The sequence below is a fragment of the Patagioenas fasciata genome, chromosome 2 (assembly GCF_037038585.1).
Source record: "Patagioenas fasciata isolate bPatFas1 chromosome 2, bPatFas1.hap1, whole genome shotgun sequence".
NCBI classification, from domain to species: Eukaryota; Metazoa; Chordata; class Aves; order Columbiformes; family Columbidae; genus Patagioenas; species Patagioenas fasciata.
In genome coordinates this window covers 70,864,022-70,882,424 of record NC_092521.1, presented here as the reverse complement: position 1 = coordinate 70,882,424, position 18,403 = coordinate 70,864,022, and the positions used below count along the sequence as shown (strand labels likewise).

Sequence of the window (18,403 nt, the reverse complement as noted above, 5' to 3'; positions counted from 1 at the left end):
GCTGGACTGAATTGGTAGCTCTAAAATGTCCGTGTCTGAGCACAGTTGAAGAGTTCTCTCTAGTTACTGTCGTCACCAAGCAAAAAAAAAGAAATAATCCTTTCTCTATTGACCAAGTGCTGGTGGGGTAGGATTTTTGGGAACCTGAAGAAAACAATTGATTTCTTTTTAGTGATGTCAGTGATTACTTAAGATCACCCCTAACATTTGTCATAAACTTGACTGCAGGAACCGAGTTAATGGATTATACTGAAATGGCCTCTTAAACTTTCATGAGGCTAAAGACCACTGATCCAATTGGACTGAAGAACCAGAGAAACAAAGCCTGTCTTAGGGGACTGACTGTGACACTATGAAGAGATCCAGTCTCTGGCAAGTCCTTCGCCAGAACAAAAACCCAGACCTCTGGGGTCTGGTTTCTACAAACCCCATGACTCAGAGGGAGATACAATTTCCTTCAAGATTTGTTTCAGTGCTATTACACAGGGATGAAATGCACTTTTCAAGGCAAGAATACAAGGCAGATAAATGGAAATGGCACAGAATGCCTCCTAGCGGTCCAGAACCAGGCAAAGGAAAGAGAACAATGAAGCATTTCATCGCACCAGAGACCTCACTGAGCAGACTTGAGATGGCACTGACTACAACTTACGCAGCAAACCTGACAGGCAGGGCTGGCCATGCCTTTGACAGATAACACAGCAGTAAAACAGCCTCTCGAGTGACAGGGTGTACATGCTCCTGCTGTGAGGCCAAACTTCAGTTGTAACTGGTTGAAGTGGTTTAATGTGCTTTCTCTAAACTACTTGACATAAATACGTACAAATGCACAATCTGTAATTAAATAATTCTTTGCTTTTTATTTTAGGTATTCACAAAAGGCCCAGGCCAGATCAGAAGAATGACTGGCTTTGACTACAAAGGGTAATTTTTGAGAGCTACTGCATCCAAGCAAACCATGAATATAGGCAATATGGAGTTGGTTCCTGTGGTTTTCAGCATCTGTGAATAACACAGAAAAGTTTTGGTTTTGGTATTTGTCTTATTTGTCTCTTGTTCCTTCACCATATTAGTATAGACACATCTGAATGGAATTAAATATGCAACTTGATCTCACCATCTCAAGGATGCATTTCTTTTTTCATTTCACATGGGGAGGGATTCTTTACACTTGCAATGGAAATGACGCTCTCCACTCCCAGCATTTCCCTAATTTAAAAGACTACAGGAAAAATTGCAATCAAAGGGTACATTGGTACATTCAACAAGCCATCACTTACCATACCGTGGCAATAATCATCTACAGTGACAGCTGTTACATCCCCGAGATCCTAGAATACTCACCAGGAACTGGTCATTTGAACTGTGTCCCTCTAACTGGCACACATCTGAAACTACCACCCTACTAATCCGGTTAGCTACCTGAAAACATTTTCAGACCAAAAAGACCCATTAGAGACCTGGATACCTTGATTAAACAATTTACATACATCAAAACCATGACAGAAAACAGAAGCTAGAAAATTCTTTTTGTTTTCACTGAACCTGAAACAAGGTTTCTGCTCTGAAACAAGCCAGATCTCCTCAGCAGCAGCCAAGGCTACTACAAAACTTTTTCTGAGATCCTTTGGTCTGAATATTTCCAATGCTGAAGTTGCCACAGCAATGAAGGGCTGGGCTCCTTTCCCAGTTCCTGTGGACTGGGTATGGAGTGAACAGTTTTTCTTGGACCATGTCACAGGATAGGTGCTTTCCTTTGCCAAAGGAAAGTTTGTAGGAAAGGCATATTTGTAGAATTTAGAGGAAGCCGTAGTGAAGTATCTCAAAACACTGTTTTAACCTCCTTTCTATTAGCTGTTCACTGTCAGTATATAAACTATACATGGCCAACTGGTTAGTGTTAGAAACAGAAGTGACATGGCAGACAGTATCTGAAGAGTAAAGATTTATGATCAACTTTGAAAAGCACAGTGAAAGGATGAGAGGCAACACACAAGCTACAGGAAAGGAAACCCCAATTAGGTATTAGAAAAAAAAAAATCTTCACCATGAGAGGTGACAAACAACCAGGCTCGCCAGAAGGGTGTATTCTTCAAGATACTCAGAATTTGACTAGATGAGACCCTGAGCAACCTCACCTACCTTGGAAGTCAACCCTGTTTTTGCAGGGGTTTGGACCAGACGACCTGCAGAGGTCCATTCCGACCCAAAAGAATGGCAAAAGTGGGAGTGTCCAAACCTTGTGACTGAACCGGTATCATTAACTACTGAGAAAGCAAGCCAAGTTGTTTTAAGATAGCAAAATAAACAAAGCTAAGTGATTAAACAGTACATAAGAAAGTAAAAATCTATAAATTCAACTTAATACAAAATTGAACAAAGAATTACTTCTAAGAGCTAAATGTTCATAAGACTAAAATGGCAGTGAGGATCACTACACGAGAACATTTACTTAATGCACTATGAGAATGCATAATGGACAACAGAAATAATGCACACCTCTAATGTCAATATATGAACTCATCAGTACCTTAAACACCATAATCCAATCTTTGAAAGCATAAAAAAGAAGACTCGGAGAAAGGTGATAAAAATGAGACGGAACTCCGTAAGAGGGAAGACCAAAAAGCTTTTTAGAAGAATCCAAAGCATGAGTAATATCAAGGTTATTTGAAAACTCCTAAAGACATTCATCTACTGAAAGAAAGATGATGCATTTAAAATTGAAAGTTCTTCTGTGTGTCTTAGTAGCTACTTCAGAGGCAAGGAAACCGGGAATGATCATTTCAGAGAGAGGATACTGTCTATGCCATGAACCAGTGCTGTAACAATTACTCGGTTTATTTTCAGAAGTAGCAGCTTGTTTTAATCTGAGTTTGGTTTTGAGATGGAGTAGCATCACCTAGCTGAATGGCTTGGCATGGTAAGGATCAGTTGACCCTGCATGAAATGCAAACAGAATGCTACAAATGCATTCTCCAAGATTCAAAACAAAGTGAACAACATAGTTTTCATCTCAATGTCATAATTTCTAGTCTCTAGATAACCTACTAGCTATGTGCCCAACTTTTATTACACAGAAAGTGTTATTTTGTTATTCAAAGTACTTTAATACCATATGCATCACATTCTCATAATATCATAACTATGTTTATTTGAACAATTTTCAGTAATTAGAGCAAGGCACAAACTTGGGAACTATTTACTCGGAGGAATTGTTAATGTAGTGAAGGAAAGGTTCGAGTAACTATTTATCAGTTAATCTTCTGAGGCATATTTGCATCTCCTTACTTGCCTTGAAGGGGAGATATAGCAGAATAAGGTTTTGCTCATCTCTCAAATGCATTACATTACTTGAAAAAATAGAGCAAGTAAGAAGCATTCTGCACAGTAAGAATTACAAGCATTATCTTACTTCTGCTAACTCGTGACAGAGATTCTCTCTGTTGCTTACAGTACATAACTCAGATTAGGACCATTGCTGTGATTAAAAGTGACTGCTAAACCCTTTTGTATAGTACTACCATAAAAATAAAGCTACTAAAATACAACTTCATTTCATACTGATAAACTGGCAGACTGAGAGAAAAACATTCACAGTTGCGTGTACACACAGATAACTGTTTTGTGCCTTCCAGTATCTAAACAGGCTCAAGATGACCTGATTAGACCTGGCACAACCTAGTTATCCTAAATTTGCACCATAATATGTAATACACTTCAACTCAGTTAAAAGGCACTGGTATTTCTCAATAAAAGTCTTCGTGCAAGCAAATGAGAAGAGATGGAGAACAGAACACTGTCTTTAGAGCACGCATAGGAAATTTATGCTGAACAAACTGAGCGCAGGACAGAAAAATGACAAAAAGAGTTTACTGATTGTCTTCAAAACACAACTACTGATTTTTTTTTTTTACTTACTCTGTTTGTGTGTGCTATCAATGTCAAATAAGATAGCAATGGTCCTTTCTTTTTTCCTCTTACATTTGATCTGAACAAAGCAGTCATAAATGCAGAGGCACTGGAGAGGAGAGCGGGATTTCTACTAGAAATTATTCATATGCCTAACAACACGGGTATGTCATACAGTAAGAAAAAGTCTTTCTTAGAACAGTTAAATAAAAAGAGCTACACAGGTTCTAAAAATGCCAACCGAAAATATAAGTATGGGAAGACAGATCAGATGGAAAGGAATTGAGTATGCCTGTAACTCTGAAAGGACAGAGTCAATATTCCTATTCAAAGCTGAGACCTAAAAGAAGTGTGCCTGTAAGTGGAGGACCACCACTGGGAGACAACAGCTAAGCAGAGAGGCCGAGGAAGCTCACCTTCAGTAGGGAGCTCTGATGACAGCCACCACATTTATGGTAGGAGAAGCCAGAAGAAAACTGCGCGAGGGAAGCTATTCTGTGGCCACATTTGAAGGTGCATAGTACAATTTACTAGAGCGACTGGGAATGTTTGCAGAAGCCCTGTGTTGCTCACCAATGTGGCACAGCAGCTGTGCTGACATGGGCAAGCTGAGCGCAGCCCATGGCAAGCAACCACCACCAGTTACCCCACATGGGATGGGCTGAGCTAAGGGGTTTTGAGCCAAAAACCTTGGGGCTGCAGACAGGTCTGCAGTCTGCTGCTTCCCCTCCCTGCCTTCAGCAGAAGAGGGTGACTTTTGCAGGTTAAAAATCGGTAAGGGATCGGCTGGAAATCAGATTGCTACTTTGACAACTTGATATGTGGGTTTTCAGTTGTGTGACGATTTATACTGCAGTTTCCTGTGACCAACATATAAAATGACTTGTTGAATTAACAAGGGTCAAAACTATCGTAATGCTGAGACCTGCTTACAGGTTTACTTGCATTATAGGCCACGGCACTTAAGTTCTGTGAACAGGATATCACAGCAGTAATCATAAGAGTTAAAAGTGAAAATCTATTTGGTTTTGTGTGTTCAATGATGTGCCACACACTTATGAAATCTGAAACACTAATATAAGAAATTTTGAAAACTTACAGGACTTCTACACAGCACTTCTGATCCTCCTGCTTTTTATTCCATAAAAGGTTACCCAGCTCTAATCCAGAGCCTCTTTGCTGGCAATGTTTTTAAAAGGATGTATCTTGAGTGTGCAAAATTGTTTCTGAATTAATAGATAACCTCATTTTTACACACCACATGCCCCCCTGTCCCAGAAAGTGTTAGTTTGCTAAGATAAATGAAATCCAAACCATTACCAAAACATCATTCACTGGTACACAGCAGAAAACTGAAAACAGTATTTTGGTGGCTAAGATGCAATGTCAGACAACCACAAACTGTACTTCAGAAATGGTACAAAATCCAGGGGGACCACAGAGTATGTAACGAGAAAGGAAATGTATCAATTTTAAATGATGGCATTGTCACCCATCCCATCCTCTTCACTGACCGTACCAGAGGACTAAGTCTTACCACATAACCACTAAGATAGACTGTCATCTTGACACACTTCAATATCTTGGTGATAAATGTACCGTGCCATTGCTTTCATAAATTCACTTCAACCTCATAAGATTTGCAGGGCTATCCAAAAAGAAGGCTCAATGAAAGACAGTTAGAAATTTGGATGCTTTATCGGATAGCAACCCCACATTTTCTCACCCTATGTAAAGTAGCAACATAACACTTCAATTTGTTAACATTTCCCCCACTTTGTGTATGAAAACTCTTGTCTACTGCTGCAGAAGTAACGGAGAAAACACTGACTAAAGCAACTTGGAATAGCAAATCTAAAACAGCCATAACAGCCAAATATAATTCCACACAACTTTTGCATGAGTCTAGGTTTAATTTGCTTTACAGGACAGTTGGCCAAACAATGACATTTATCATAAAAATATCCTCTTCATTAAGCAAATCTCATTTCTCTTTCCAAAAGAAAAGTTAAAGTATACTCTGAACGTTCAGTGGGTCATTTTAAAGATCAGCCCACACAGATTTTTCTTAACAAAACAAAGCAATTCAGTTAAAAAATGCAGACCGATGTAATGACACAGCCATATTGCTTTTGGCTACGTCAGCTTTAAAAACCATGCCAATTTAGCTATTTTTCTTTAGGTTTTATTAGAAAAAAGCAGCAGATCAACATTACAATTCAGAGTCTAATCTAAATATGCACTTGACAATGAAGCACATCTGAATATGAAGTGAAAAAGGATTCCAGAAAACCTTCAGTTTTGCCAGTCTCCTGCAATCCAAATCATGTATCTTTTCTTCTGGCTTTCTGATGACTGAAATCAAACAAGGAACAAAAGACTTATTGCTATGAAAACAAAACCGTAGTACAGTAGTATGAGTCTTGGGCGCTACACGTATTCCATCAAGTTAACTTAATAATTTCCAAGTGTATTTAAATCTTTTGTTTGGCCATGAAAGTCCATAAGCTGACTGACCCAAGTATAAACTGAAACGGCAGGTCTGAACAGAAAAAAAGTTAGAGAGCATGTTAACCTCCAGTTTTCAGACAGTAATAAAAAGATACGTTGCCAACAGCCAAGAAATTAAAATGAAAAAAATGAAAAAAGTTGATCCGACATTCAAGAGCTAAGTTTATTCTTAAGCTCACTTTGTTTGCACCCAAAATAATTTTAGACCCACCAGAAAAAAATAGCATTTATGGACTATCACACAATTGAAAAAGAGAAACATTGCATTTTGACTTGGTTATTTTCCCCCAGTGAGGTATAAAATCTACATATAAATTTGATACTTCACTATAACAAATTGTACTTTTCATAGTTCTGATTTAGTTTCCATTAAACCCTGTTTACTTTTTTTTTTCCTTAAACCACAGAATTCTTATTTCACGTTACTGAATCTGGTTTCCAGCTCTCTCTTTCATTTATTTGTGGATCTATATTTAGTAGTCTGGTTACCACTAACCAGGAAAAAAAAAATTCATGGAACTTTCTTCATTACAACAGCACTTTCAGCAGAGGTTACCGATGTGCAAGCAAACTACAATGATATGCAGCTCTTCAGAGAGACTATTTCATTGATTATGTTTCCGCTGTTCAAACGTTCTCTACATTATTTGCTGGAAGAAACTCCTTCAATCTTGTAAACATCAGTGGGCGCAGTTTCACTGGTATGTGTGGTAGTTTCACATCCTTACACAGGAAGGCTGGTTCACAGCTACTGAGAAGCTGCGGGAGTTCTAACAGCTGACGAACTGTGGATTCTGCTGAACAGAAGTTTCTTCTGTTGCTGCTTAACAGTGTAGCCAAAGTATCAGCCGAGGTAGCCCAGTCAATCCTTGCTTTTCTTTAGAACCTCTCAGAATATTTCTGGAAGGGTGACGTTGCGAAGCAGCCACTGCTGGGAGCGGCTGCCGTTGCAGTCTCTGATGCTGGGTACCTGGCTGTCCTCTTCGGTTGCTTTGTCCAGGCACTGGTTACTGTTCACATGCAACAGGGTTAATTTCTTGAAGAAAAAATAAAAAAGAAATTAGTTTTACAAAAATCACCAGGCATAAGCTAACCAAAGAGTCTCTAGTGGCCATTTAAGTTCTTCCATAGGTAAACAGGAACTAGACGAAACCCCTTGGTTACCGACTCCAGATCCCAATTCTAGAGAAAACTTACATACGCTATTTGGTGATGTAGATACTAAACACACTGCTTCATAAAAAACAGAGCAGTCTGAACTTTCAAATTATGTTCTTTATCAAGAAATATCCACCATCCTTTAAAAAGGACTATACAGCTAGGGATTCTTTGAGGAGTCAGAAATTAAGGTTTGGTAAGATATACAACTTCAACTATTAGTTATAATAGTAGTTTTGATCAGATTAGAATAAACATATTGAATATGTATTCAAAAAATGCTTTTTGTCTTACTTGAGGACATAAAATTGACCTTACACTATGTTCTTATAGTACTATGTTCTCTTAAAAAAAAAGATGTGTACAAATTCACATATATATATATATATATGTGTGTGTGTATATATATATATTTTCCAGTACCTACTAATCTTACTTATGCAACCTTCCATACACCACTCCATCTACCTCAACACTATCCTCACAGAGACAAGATCTTTGGAAGTTGCATTTCCTGCCACTGTACTATGGATACTCATCAGTGCATCAACTTGTCTACGGTACTGACTGGCATTACTATCAGTATTTCTTCTCTCACTCAGCAGCATAACCGGGACACTGGACTGACTGAAAAGCGGCAGAACAGGCAGGCTTTATGTACACAAGCAGCAAAATGAAAAAAACCTAAACCAAAACAAACACAAACCAAAAAAAATCCTACCACAAACACACCCACACCAAATAAAAATGAGCACAATCTCCTACACTCATACAGCAGCTGAAGAATGAAGGAGGCAGTTGGAACAGACTTAAGCAGACAAATAAATAACACAAAGCTTTCCCCCCTGCTCCTTTCTTTTTCTTCCTGGCAGACATTTTCTTAGGTGCCTTCAGAAGAGAGGCAGAAGGAAAAGAAACTAGAGAAAAATCACTCAACTTTGTGGGCAGGAGTTCCAGCTAAGTATTCTCTAACTTATTTTTGAGCTTTATTAGGCAGCTTTAAGTAAAGATCTGAAGATTATATCTACATTTTTCCATTGACAAAATAAAGAGAAAAATCACGTACAACCAAATTAATGGCTGAGGATTCCACACTAAAGCAATTAGGTGTCTAAAGATGCAATGTTCTTACCACCGATAAGGCAAAAATAAAATAAAAAGCACTTGCTGTTTGGTGAGTCACTGCATGTAGTAATACAGCTCATGCTATTTACTTAAGTCAGGTAAAGTAAGTATATTAAAAACAAGAATGAATGGTTCCTGAGACTCAAATTTAATAATTTCAAATAACATTTAATCCTGAAATCCTTCAGCATCTTTCTTCAGTCTCCTATCAGCAGCTGCTAGCAATGTGCAGACATCCTAGCAGAGATTCACTGTCTTCCACATTAATTGCCATCATAATAAAAAAAAAACCCACCACATCATTCATTCATCTTTCTTTATAGTCTTAAAGGCTGTGGGTTTCATTAACACCTCAGGTACTAAAACCTGTAGCAAGCCTATTTAGTTACAAATACTCCCTCTTTTTTTAAATCAATGAAATTTTTTTTTTTTTAGTAGGTAAATATCTACATGTTCTTGTTATAAAATAGTCACTGTGATTAGACTGGCAAGACTGTGCTTCCACAAATTGTCTTGTTACTGCCTTTTGCAATGACTGATCCTAAATTAAGAAGCTTGAGAACTATTTCTTTCTAACTAGAGAACCCATAAGTCAGAGTTCTTGACTGCATCACTCAATCACAAAATTGCACTTCAAGCTTGCAAATCAAATTAAGGATGAATGGATCACCAGTCAATCATTTCTAGATCTGGCTGTTAACACATGGATTTCAAAATAAATTTGAACATTATATACAAGAAAGAGAATGATTAAAATAAAGCTGGTTTAAGCCTTAAATATACCATGATTAGAATTGTAAAATCTTCCTTATCATTTTGGGATGCTGATTGTTTTTAATTAAAAAACTATTTCCTTTTAACTTTGTGCAAGGTAAGACATTGTTAGCATTAGCTTTTACTGCCCAGTAGAATCCTGGAATACTTTTCTATTGTTGATCTCCTTGTAACATAACACTACCCTGACAGACAACCTTTCTCCAGAGAATCCAAAACACAATGAAAATATTCTTATAAAACCTCCCCCAAAACTTACCAGATAATTAAAACAATACATATGGTCACTGAGTGACTACACCATGAATTAATGACAGAGGGAATGCAGTCCTGACTTTTTTTTCCTGTTTTGACATGTTAAATAGTGGTCCCACACTGGTATATGTTGCTCTGCAGGCTCACGTAAAAACACGAGTTGTCTCTTTAATGTCACGTGTCATTAGAAGACTTACCACTGGATCATATTCCCAAAGCTGATTTCCTTTTAGATGGTGGCACTTGAGCATTGTTACTGGGCCATTAAGTTTGGACACATCTAAACACAAATCATCGGTTCGTATTTCTTTGTTGGCAGTATATGAGAAAACCTAGGCAGAAAAAGAATGAGAAGAACTCAAGTAAAATCTTCAACTAAAAGATTCCTAGGATGGGGGAAGGTGGAATGCTTGTCCACTAACTTTTTTTTCTCCCCTTCAGCATGCATAGAAAGAATTGTTTGGGTTTTTCTAGGGTATAAATAATATATGAACAAGCTCTTCAGATAAAACTGCCATTTTCTATTTGCAAACTGCTTCCTGCATAGAAACAGGAGGATCCCCAACACAGGTAAACTTTGATTGTTTTCTGGTACACAATCAAGAATTATTAACAAAGTAGAATGAAAAACGAGATGTAAAATAAACTCCAGAACTGACACTCAGAAAGATGTCCATTAAAACCAGTTTTTCAGGTACAGGTGTCCTTTTATTTTATTTTTTTTTAAAGTAATGATGCCAATCAGGAGGTCTAATCAGGACACAGTTTCAGAGAATGTACAGGAGGTGAAGCATATCTTGTAACAGTCTTGTCCTCCCCTCATTTCATTTTTTGCTTTGAAGTTGACTCCAAATCTACTGCAATCAGGCTTCAGAAACCTATAAATGACAAACCACCAACAAATTGTCTCATGCATTTCCTCTTACAGGGATCTTCTTCAATGAGGGTTTCCCAGACTTTACAACTTCAGCATATTTTAAAGATAACTACTGAAATAATCAGAAAATTGTTCTGATGAGAAGTAGTGTTCCAAATTATTCAATACATTAAGATCATTAAAAAAAAAAGTCACCTGATTGCCACCCATTCCATGGCAGTTAAAGATTCCAACTTTCTCGTTTTCTTTTCTTGCCATGTTATCCAAACATTGATTTGTCTCCACGTTTCTTATCTGGGAGTGAAGAAGAGCACATTACAAAAGGTTGATGTTTTTAGAGGAGAGCATTGCCCATCTCAGACCACACCAGCACCTGTTCTCTCTGCTATATACCCAGAGGTTATGTGAACAAAGCATAAAACATAGGAACCATACTACAATGAGAGACCACTATCTGTGACTCAAACTCCCAAGCAAGTGTTCAAGCTACCAGGTTACAGAATCATATTTGTTTCTTTGCTTTTTTTTTTGGGAACTTTCCAACTTGGGGACTCTTTTTACTCAAAGACTCGTCTACAAGAACAGACACAATCGAGCCTCCAGCCCCAACAGTCAGAAGTTTTAAAGCATTCTCCTAGGCACGGTGGGTTTAATTCCCTTTGAAACCATGGGTGACTGGGTTCCATTTCCTCACTTGAGTTACAGCCTTAAACCCTGCATTCCTATAGGGTAAGTAGGCACAAATATCAGTTTCCTGATATTCATGCAGTGGCACGAATGCCTGCTCCATTTTGTTAAAAACTTTTCTTTAAAAAATAAACAGTAAAAACCACCCTACAAGAGGTTCAATATGACTTGTAGGGGACAGTAGGTACCTACTTATTCAGAACAGCATCATCTGTACTACCACTGTAGTGAGTTAAGAAGCTTTAAAGAAAAACAGAGAAATGCCCAGCAAGGCTTAGGAATCACTGGAATTTGCTGGTCACTGAAGAGGGTTCTGGGAGTGAAGTTCAGAGCAGTTTTTAGGTAAAGTCCTTGCTTGGCCCTATCTATTTTTTTTAAGCAAAAATTTGCCCATACTCTGCAGAGAGAATGTTATAAAGAAAGTTATCAATAACTACACATTTCTGAAGGAGTATCTCTAAAGCCCTTTATGTGATTTTTAATACTGCAGTAAAAAGGGAAAACATTCAAATTACAGTACTGTATGCCAAAGTTCAGTTTTATGCCCCATTGAGAAAACAGATGTATTGTTTTACAGATGACAGGAACACAGGTGCAAGATACTTGAACTTTGCTGGAGATAAATTATTTGCACTAGTCAGTTGCGAATACAAACAACTTACTGTGGAACACACTTTATGTAGGGTAGATATATACATAGCGTAAAATCTTACCTCCCCTAGAGAAAAATAATGGCGTGGAATTTGGGAATCAGGATAAACGTTCTCCAGGTACCAGGAGAAAGGCCTGCACTGGAGCTTGCGTCGCAGTCCAACTCGTGATGATATGTCCCCATAATCAACTTTAGTAACTCCTGTAAGACCAAATAAGTTTTATTTAATGGCTGCTAGCAAATTTTACATAATTCCACTTAATACAAAAGTGATCTGTATAATACACTTTGCACAAAAGACTTTTTCTTTAGGAAGTCATCTCTATGCAAAAATAATTTTTTTTAAAAGTATATAATTATGCTGTTTATATTCTCAGAGAGGACACATCAGTCACTACTTGTTACTTCTTTTTCCAGATAATACAAAAGATGGAATCACCACATCAGTGCCACACACGACAATTTCTTACCTGTGGTTTGTGGAACAATTTAAACGCAATTGCTTACTAAGTTATCACAGGAGAAAGGCTGAAACTGTTAATAGTCACAAATGCCATTCTATCCCCAGTAGCAAGTGGGGTGCACATCTATGCAGCGTAACATAACAGTCTCCTCCTCTGGAGTATGGAGAATTCCATTTTAATTTAATTCTGTACGCCAGGTAGCACCTGCTGGACTCTTCATCATCTAACTGCACAAAGAAACAGTCAGGAAGCAGCTTTCATACAGGGAACTAATCCTTTAATAATTCAGTATTTGTTCAATATAACTGCAGCTTTTGCAGGAAGTATGTTCACCATTAGTACTGTTATCACTTTTTGTGGTATTTTACTTGCATTTTTTCTCGTTTGCTCTTCATTTATCAAAGAGCTCATTCTTCCTGTACCTTCCCACTACTTTGTGGTTGTTTTAATTCCTTCTGAAAATTAACTTGTGCAAGTCCATCTGCAAACGGGGTGAAGAAGGTGTGCATGATCAGTAGCCATTTTTGCCTCACCAGAATTAAGCATTAATATTCCAATAACATTAATTAAGGGTAGGATAACTTCTTGTTTTCAGACATCACATTCTATCCTCATTTTCCACACCACAAAGGCCAAAAGTAACAAACTACAAAAAGGCACCCCAAACAAACAAAAACCCAAATGAAAAAAGAACAAAAATAAGTCTAAACAATTTAAATTCCCCACACAGACCACAAATACGGCTCAACAGGCCACTACACCTATAGACCTCCAGCTACATACAATTTTCAGAAATCCCTCCAGTTTCAGGACTGTAAATTACCTCTAAAATTGTTGACCTTTTGAAATTGAGTTTGAGACATTTTTAAGTCGGCATGCTGTGTTATTAAATCAACCTGCCAGCAGATGGTGTATTTCTACTCAATTAAGACAGATAACTGCATAATTTCAGTTAAATGTTCGTAAATATCAATAAAGACATAAGCAATTTCAATATTCTAGAGAGAAAGAAAAAAAAAAGAAATAACACAATAGCCAGGCTTCTAAACTGCCTTTTTTTAAACTAAAGACTTCTTAAAAAATATGCTGGAGAACTATAATGGTAAGGAAATGAAAGTAAAATAAGGTTGTTTTTTAATGAAATTCTGAATAGGTGAATGAAATTTTAACATCTTCTGGAAGAGAACCCCACAAAACTTCAGTCTGGGCTTTCCCAGTCACAAAAAAAATCCCAGAAGCAAAAAATACAAGAAAAACAAACAAAAAATCCACCCCAGAATACTGGCTTATAATCAGCAAAGCAAATATTTCCTCTAGCCTAAAAGGAGCACTCTCTCAAGAGACGATGAAGCAAGAAGAGAAAGGCTGTACCAGCCACAGCTAAGTATGGAGTGCGTCATTATTCCATGATGAAAAAGCAGCTGATGGATGAAACAGTTATCATGCCATCCTTACAACAACCTTAATGATACTCAAAACTCATTCATCAGTTGCTACGTGGACCTTCAGAAAACACTGTTAAGGCTTTGTCACATCACTGAATGGCAACAAGAAAGAACTGAAGCCACAACTCTAAAGAATTAAATGCAATGTGATACTTAATAGCATACAAGCCTGCTGTTTCTCAAAGTAGTTTTAAATGTCACCACAGACAGAGTGCCAGCTGATTTTCCCTCTGTTACAATGAAATAAAAGGTGTGTATTATATTCCATTTAACCATTTTTAGTCTGAAAGATTTTTTTTAAAATCCTCTCTGAAGTTAGGTCTGTATGAACCCCTATACTGGCATGTGGACCACAGTTACCATCATGTCAGCAGACAGACTGAACAGTAGAACTGGTTTAGTTGCCTTAAGGGTGTCCTCTAACAACACAGAATTACTCAGTTTCCTAGGTCTCTGGTACCTTATCTATATCACTTGAAATCAGCTTGAGTGTCCATATACATTTGCACTATAGAGTGCAGTGGCAGTTACTCATGGGGAACAGATCTTTTGGAGAAAAAAAAATGGAAGCACATCAGGAAAACTGCAAAATGTAAAGTATCTCAAAAATAAAGTACATGTCTAAATCATTATTTCCTCCACAGATGGGTAAAATGTATATACACACAGTGACATATAACTTCCAGTGTTTCTGTACTTGTTTTTAAAGGTAAACACAAACAAACCAACCAACAAACTCCCACAAAACAAGAATACAGAACAAAAATTAGATCAAATCTTCCTCCCAAGAGACAATTATGCCAGACTTTACAGGTATGTGCATCATGAGGAAGACAATAATGTCCACTAGGTGTTCTTAGAAGCATGGATGTTTATTGCACAGCTTGCTGTTTTCTGTGTGACAATCACGTGTTTTTTTTTTTCCACATGTATGCTTAAAGATGTACTCAAAAATAAATACAGATAAAGCAAGAAACCCTACATCAAATCATCTTATCACACCAAAACAAACATTTGTACAATTTGGTGTGATTTGTAAGATTCAACTCAGCACTTGCTTGTGATACCACTATTCTTGAAGAAGTTTGGTATGCAGTACCAGACGACTCTGATTAATAACATATAATGGTCTTTCCTTATACCTTTACAAAAGCATACATACAATGATGCACATCAGTATACCCCTCCTTCAGCTTAATTATACTTATACTTAAGCTTCCCATCAGCCATGTCGCAACAGTTCTATCATCCTCAAAATTTCAAAAGAGATGAAGATTTGCTTATCATGTTCAATGTGTGACAATATATTTATGTTAAACTGCTTTGGAAAAAAAAAAAAACAAACCCACAACATGATGTTTTTCATCACGAATATAAACTGCTCCATCATTATCAAAAGCGCAATATGAAAACTGGTTCATCTAAAACTAGTCTCGTTAAAAATCATGGAACTTGTTTTTATTTATACTATGAAACTAAATAAGCAATAATCATTTTAAATGAATTAGAATAGCTAAATTATTTGCATTCCAAATTAGTGTTATTAGGGAATAGTAGCTGAAAACAAGAACACATGGTATCACTCACTGGCTTGGCTACATTGCAAGATGTGGACTCAGTCCCTTCTCTGTCCCATCAACCATAAATAAAAATGTTATCCATTTCCAGTCTGTACATATTGAACCTGGACTTGCCATGCTTGTCTAGAGCCAAGTGCATGCAGCAATTAGAAATGAGGCCTACTGATCCAGTTTTCAGGATAGCATGTTTATGCCTCTGCCTAGATGGTTCTTGCTCAGGTAATTCTGCCTTTTTAGGACTTCTTCCTGTTCACTTAGCCACAGTGCAACAGAAGGTACCTTCTGAGGCAAGCTTTTGGTCAACAATGAAATTCTTTCCACCCAAGCTAGATGAGGTTCTACTCAAGCTCATTTTTGGGATGTCTTCAGCTCACCAGCTGGGAGACGAGAGGCTGCTGAATGATGAGGATGCACCCTGAACAAGGAGCACGGGGGGTGCAGGTAGGAGCTGGAAGCCAGACTCACATGCAGCATAGGGAAACCACACAGCCTCAAAGTATCCATGCTTCATCTTTACATTAAGGATACCAATGAATTCTACACCTGTCAGTTTCACCATTTATTAGTAGTTAGGAGAAGCTTAGGAGGAGGTAGCTGTGGTGAGCCAGCCTAATCTTTTGCAGCTGCTGGTGCAGAAAGGTGCAGCTTTTCCTTGCTCAGCTTCAGACTCCTGCTGCACCTCCTGTGCTGACAGAGGTGCTAACCTAATCAGCAGAGAGCCAGCCCACAGGGCGAACACTCCTGACAAGTTCTGCAAGTCAAATCAGTTGACACAGATGAATAATCAACAAGTGAGGGGAGGTAAAGCCCCATCACCTGCCATGAAAAGCAAGGCACTCTCCTCACAGCAATCTCTTAGACTGCCACCACCAGCCTGTGAAGCCTCAGCTTGGACAATCCAGCCCTAGTATTTTAGACTGAAGAAAGTGATTAGAGGACAGTGCTAGAAATAAAGAAGTGGCAGAATCCACAGAACAGAACAACTGGAGGCAAGAATCAGATTATTCACCTGCACATGCTGGATCTGTTTTCTGAAAGCCCAAGAGGAACTGCTCTGTGACAAAGCACCCTGCTGTGATGCCTACTGTGAGGAAAACTGTCAGCTGAGGAAAAAAGTCTACAGCTTGTGCCATTTCTGACATGGAGAGTAGCTGTAGTGTGCAATGAGACAGGCCTGATTTTGGCTGAACAGCAGCTGCTGCAACACTTTCCTGCCCAGCCTCCATCTGCAGCTGCACCTAACCAAAGAGACGGCTTCTAAAATGCATGAAAGCTTAAAACAGGCAAGTAACAATTTCTACCAGGCTGTACTTATTAAAGAAAAAAGGATTACAGGCTTACTTTTCAAGAGGGCAGTTTTCCGTTTAACTACATTACATCAATAATAGAAAGTCTCTTGAGTTTCTATCATTCAAGCAGTAAGCCTTTTTTCTTTTCCAGACAACACAGATTACATGAAGTGGGAAAGCTACCTGAGAATCTTAGGTTTGCTTTCCTGGACCAATCCCTCTGCAATTCACTATCTTAGGAGAGCAGAAGAGAAAGGATATAAAGGAGGAAACAAATTTCTCGTTACCTAGGCTCAGTGATGCCTGTCAGTGTATTACCTCCTTCAAAATCCAATTTTCTCATCCATGTCAACAAGAAAAAAAGCCAGGTTCAGAGAGGATTGCCTGTTTTCTTCACTCATCTCCATGCAGGCTTGCAAACCAGCATCAGCTTTAAAATTCTCACCTCACTTCTTGCAAGAACTTGTGACACTATCACAGTAATACTGAAAGTACACATTGTACTAGCAAAATCTTTCACAGGCTGTGTACTGTACTCTGCCACAGGGTCACTACACCATCATTCTGTAAGAACTAAACATTTACATTTTTATATTAGAAGGATACCTGGAAAAGCAGAGTATGGCTAAATGAGCCTAAGCAGTAGAGATTCACTGAGCTCCTAAGACAACTCCTCGCTGGAGAGACTCACCAAAACTTACACTGATGTTATTTACTGTCAACAGGCAAAGTCAGGAGCTGCAACAGTCAGGTAAGGTTGGAGATACCAGAATAACAACATAAAGTGTGAACTTCCCAAAACAGTAATCCTTGCTAGTTAGCACCCACTGGCTCTCACAACTTACGTGGATTTGTGGGGTGAGAGACATGAGTGGCACTGAGTACACCGATGTGTTCTTTCTCTGAACATAACAGCTAAGAGTGACCTCTCGGTACTAACAACCCTCTTCACAGCCCCAGGGAACTCACCAATTTCAGAATAAGCCAAATAATTCAGGTACTATATGATTCTATTATTGAAACATTCAATCTCTAGCCACAAACTTCAGTGTAGTGTCAATACAGATAGCGGCGCACTAAAGAGCTCGTGTGCCAGTCAGCAGGTACAGATGTTCTAAGAGGAGCTCTATCATGGTGTTCAGCAATTTACAGTTGTTTTTAAGAACTAGGTTATTTTTACAGTTAGCTGTTCCAGCTCCTTAGTACTTTTTAAAATCTAGCTTGGCATGGATGCATAAAAGCAATCTTAACCAGAAAGTGACTGCACCTATTTATATACAATTTTCTGACTATCTATATATGTCATGTTTGAATTCATAATGCTTCATTAGTAAAAACCCAGGGCAGTAACCATAAGGTGTTAGCTTCTGATTTAATTCGAGTAATGCATTCTCTTACGACAAAAAACCACCATAACTCAGCATGGTCACCTGGTCTCACAAGCACTCTGAAAACCTGTTATCTAAAATTTGACACTGTTCACCCTCATAACACATTGTATTACAGCTTTTAAATTTCAATATCAACGCAGGTTTAATAAGCAGGTCTTAAGGAAATGCTAGTTTTAAAGATGGAATAGCAGATGTGGCATACAGAACTACCACTCAGTATCTAAAATCGAATGTCTCTAATGTCTCAAGTATTATATTTAGAGATGATGTCTGTTGCTACCCA

The 18,403-nt window shown here is 38.1% G+C and overlaps 1 protein-coding gene across 3 annotated transcripts in view; it reads right to left on the bottom strand.

The window, feature by feature from the left end:
* Nucleotides 1-5,805: 5,805 nt before the first annotated feature.
* Nucleotides 5,806-18,403, bottom strand: part of GALNT1 (polypeptide N-acetylgalactosaminyltransferase 1) — an 88,780-nt gene continuing 76,182 nt past the window's right edge. For all 3 annotated transcript variants that reach the window (XM_065830952.2, XM_071804391.1, XM_065830953.2), the window contains 4 exons: nt 12,013-12,152; nt 10,808-10,906; nt 9,933-10,067; nt 5,806-7,459 (listed from right to left, as the gene is read on the bottom strand). In XM_065830952.2, the coding sequence (XP_065687024.1) occupies nt 7,313-7,459; nt 9,933-10,067; nt 10,808-10,906; nt 12,013-12,152 (521 nt within the window). In that variant the 3' untranslated portion in view covers nt 5,806-7,312. The remainder of the gene's footprint in view (nt 7,460-9,932; nt 10,068-10,807; nt 10,907-12,012; nt 12,153-18,403) is intronic.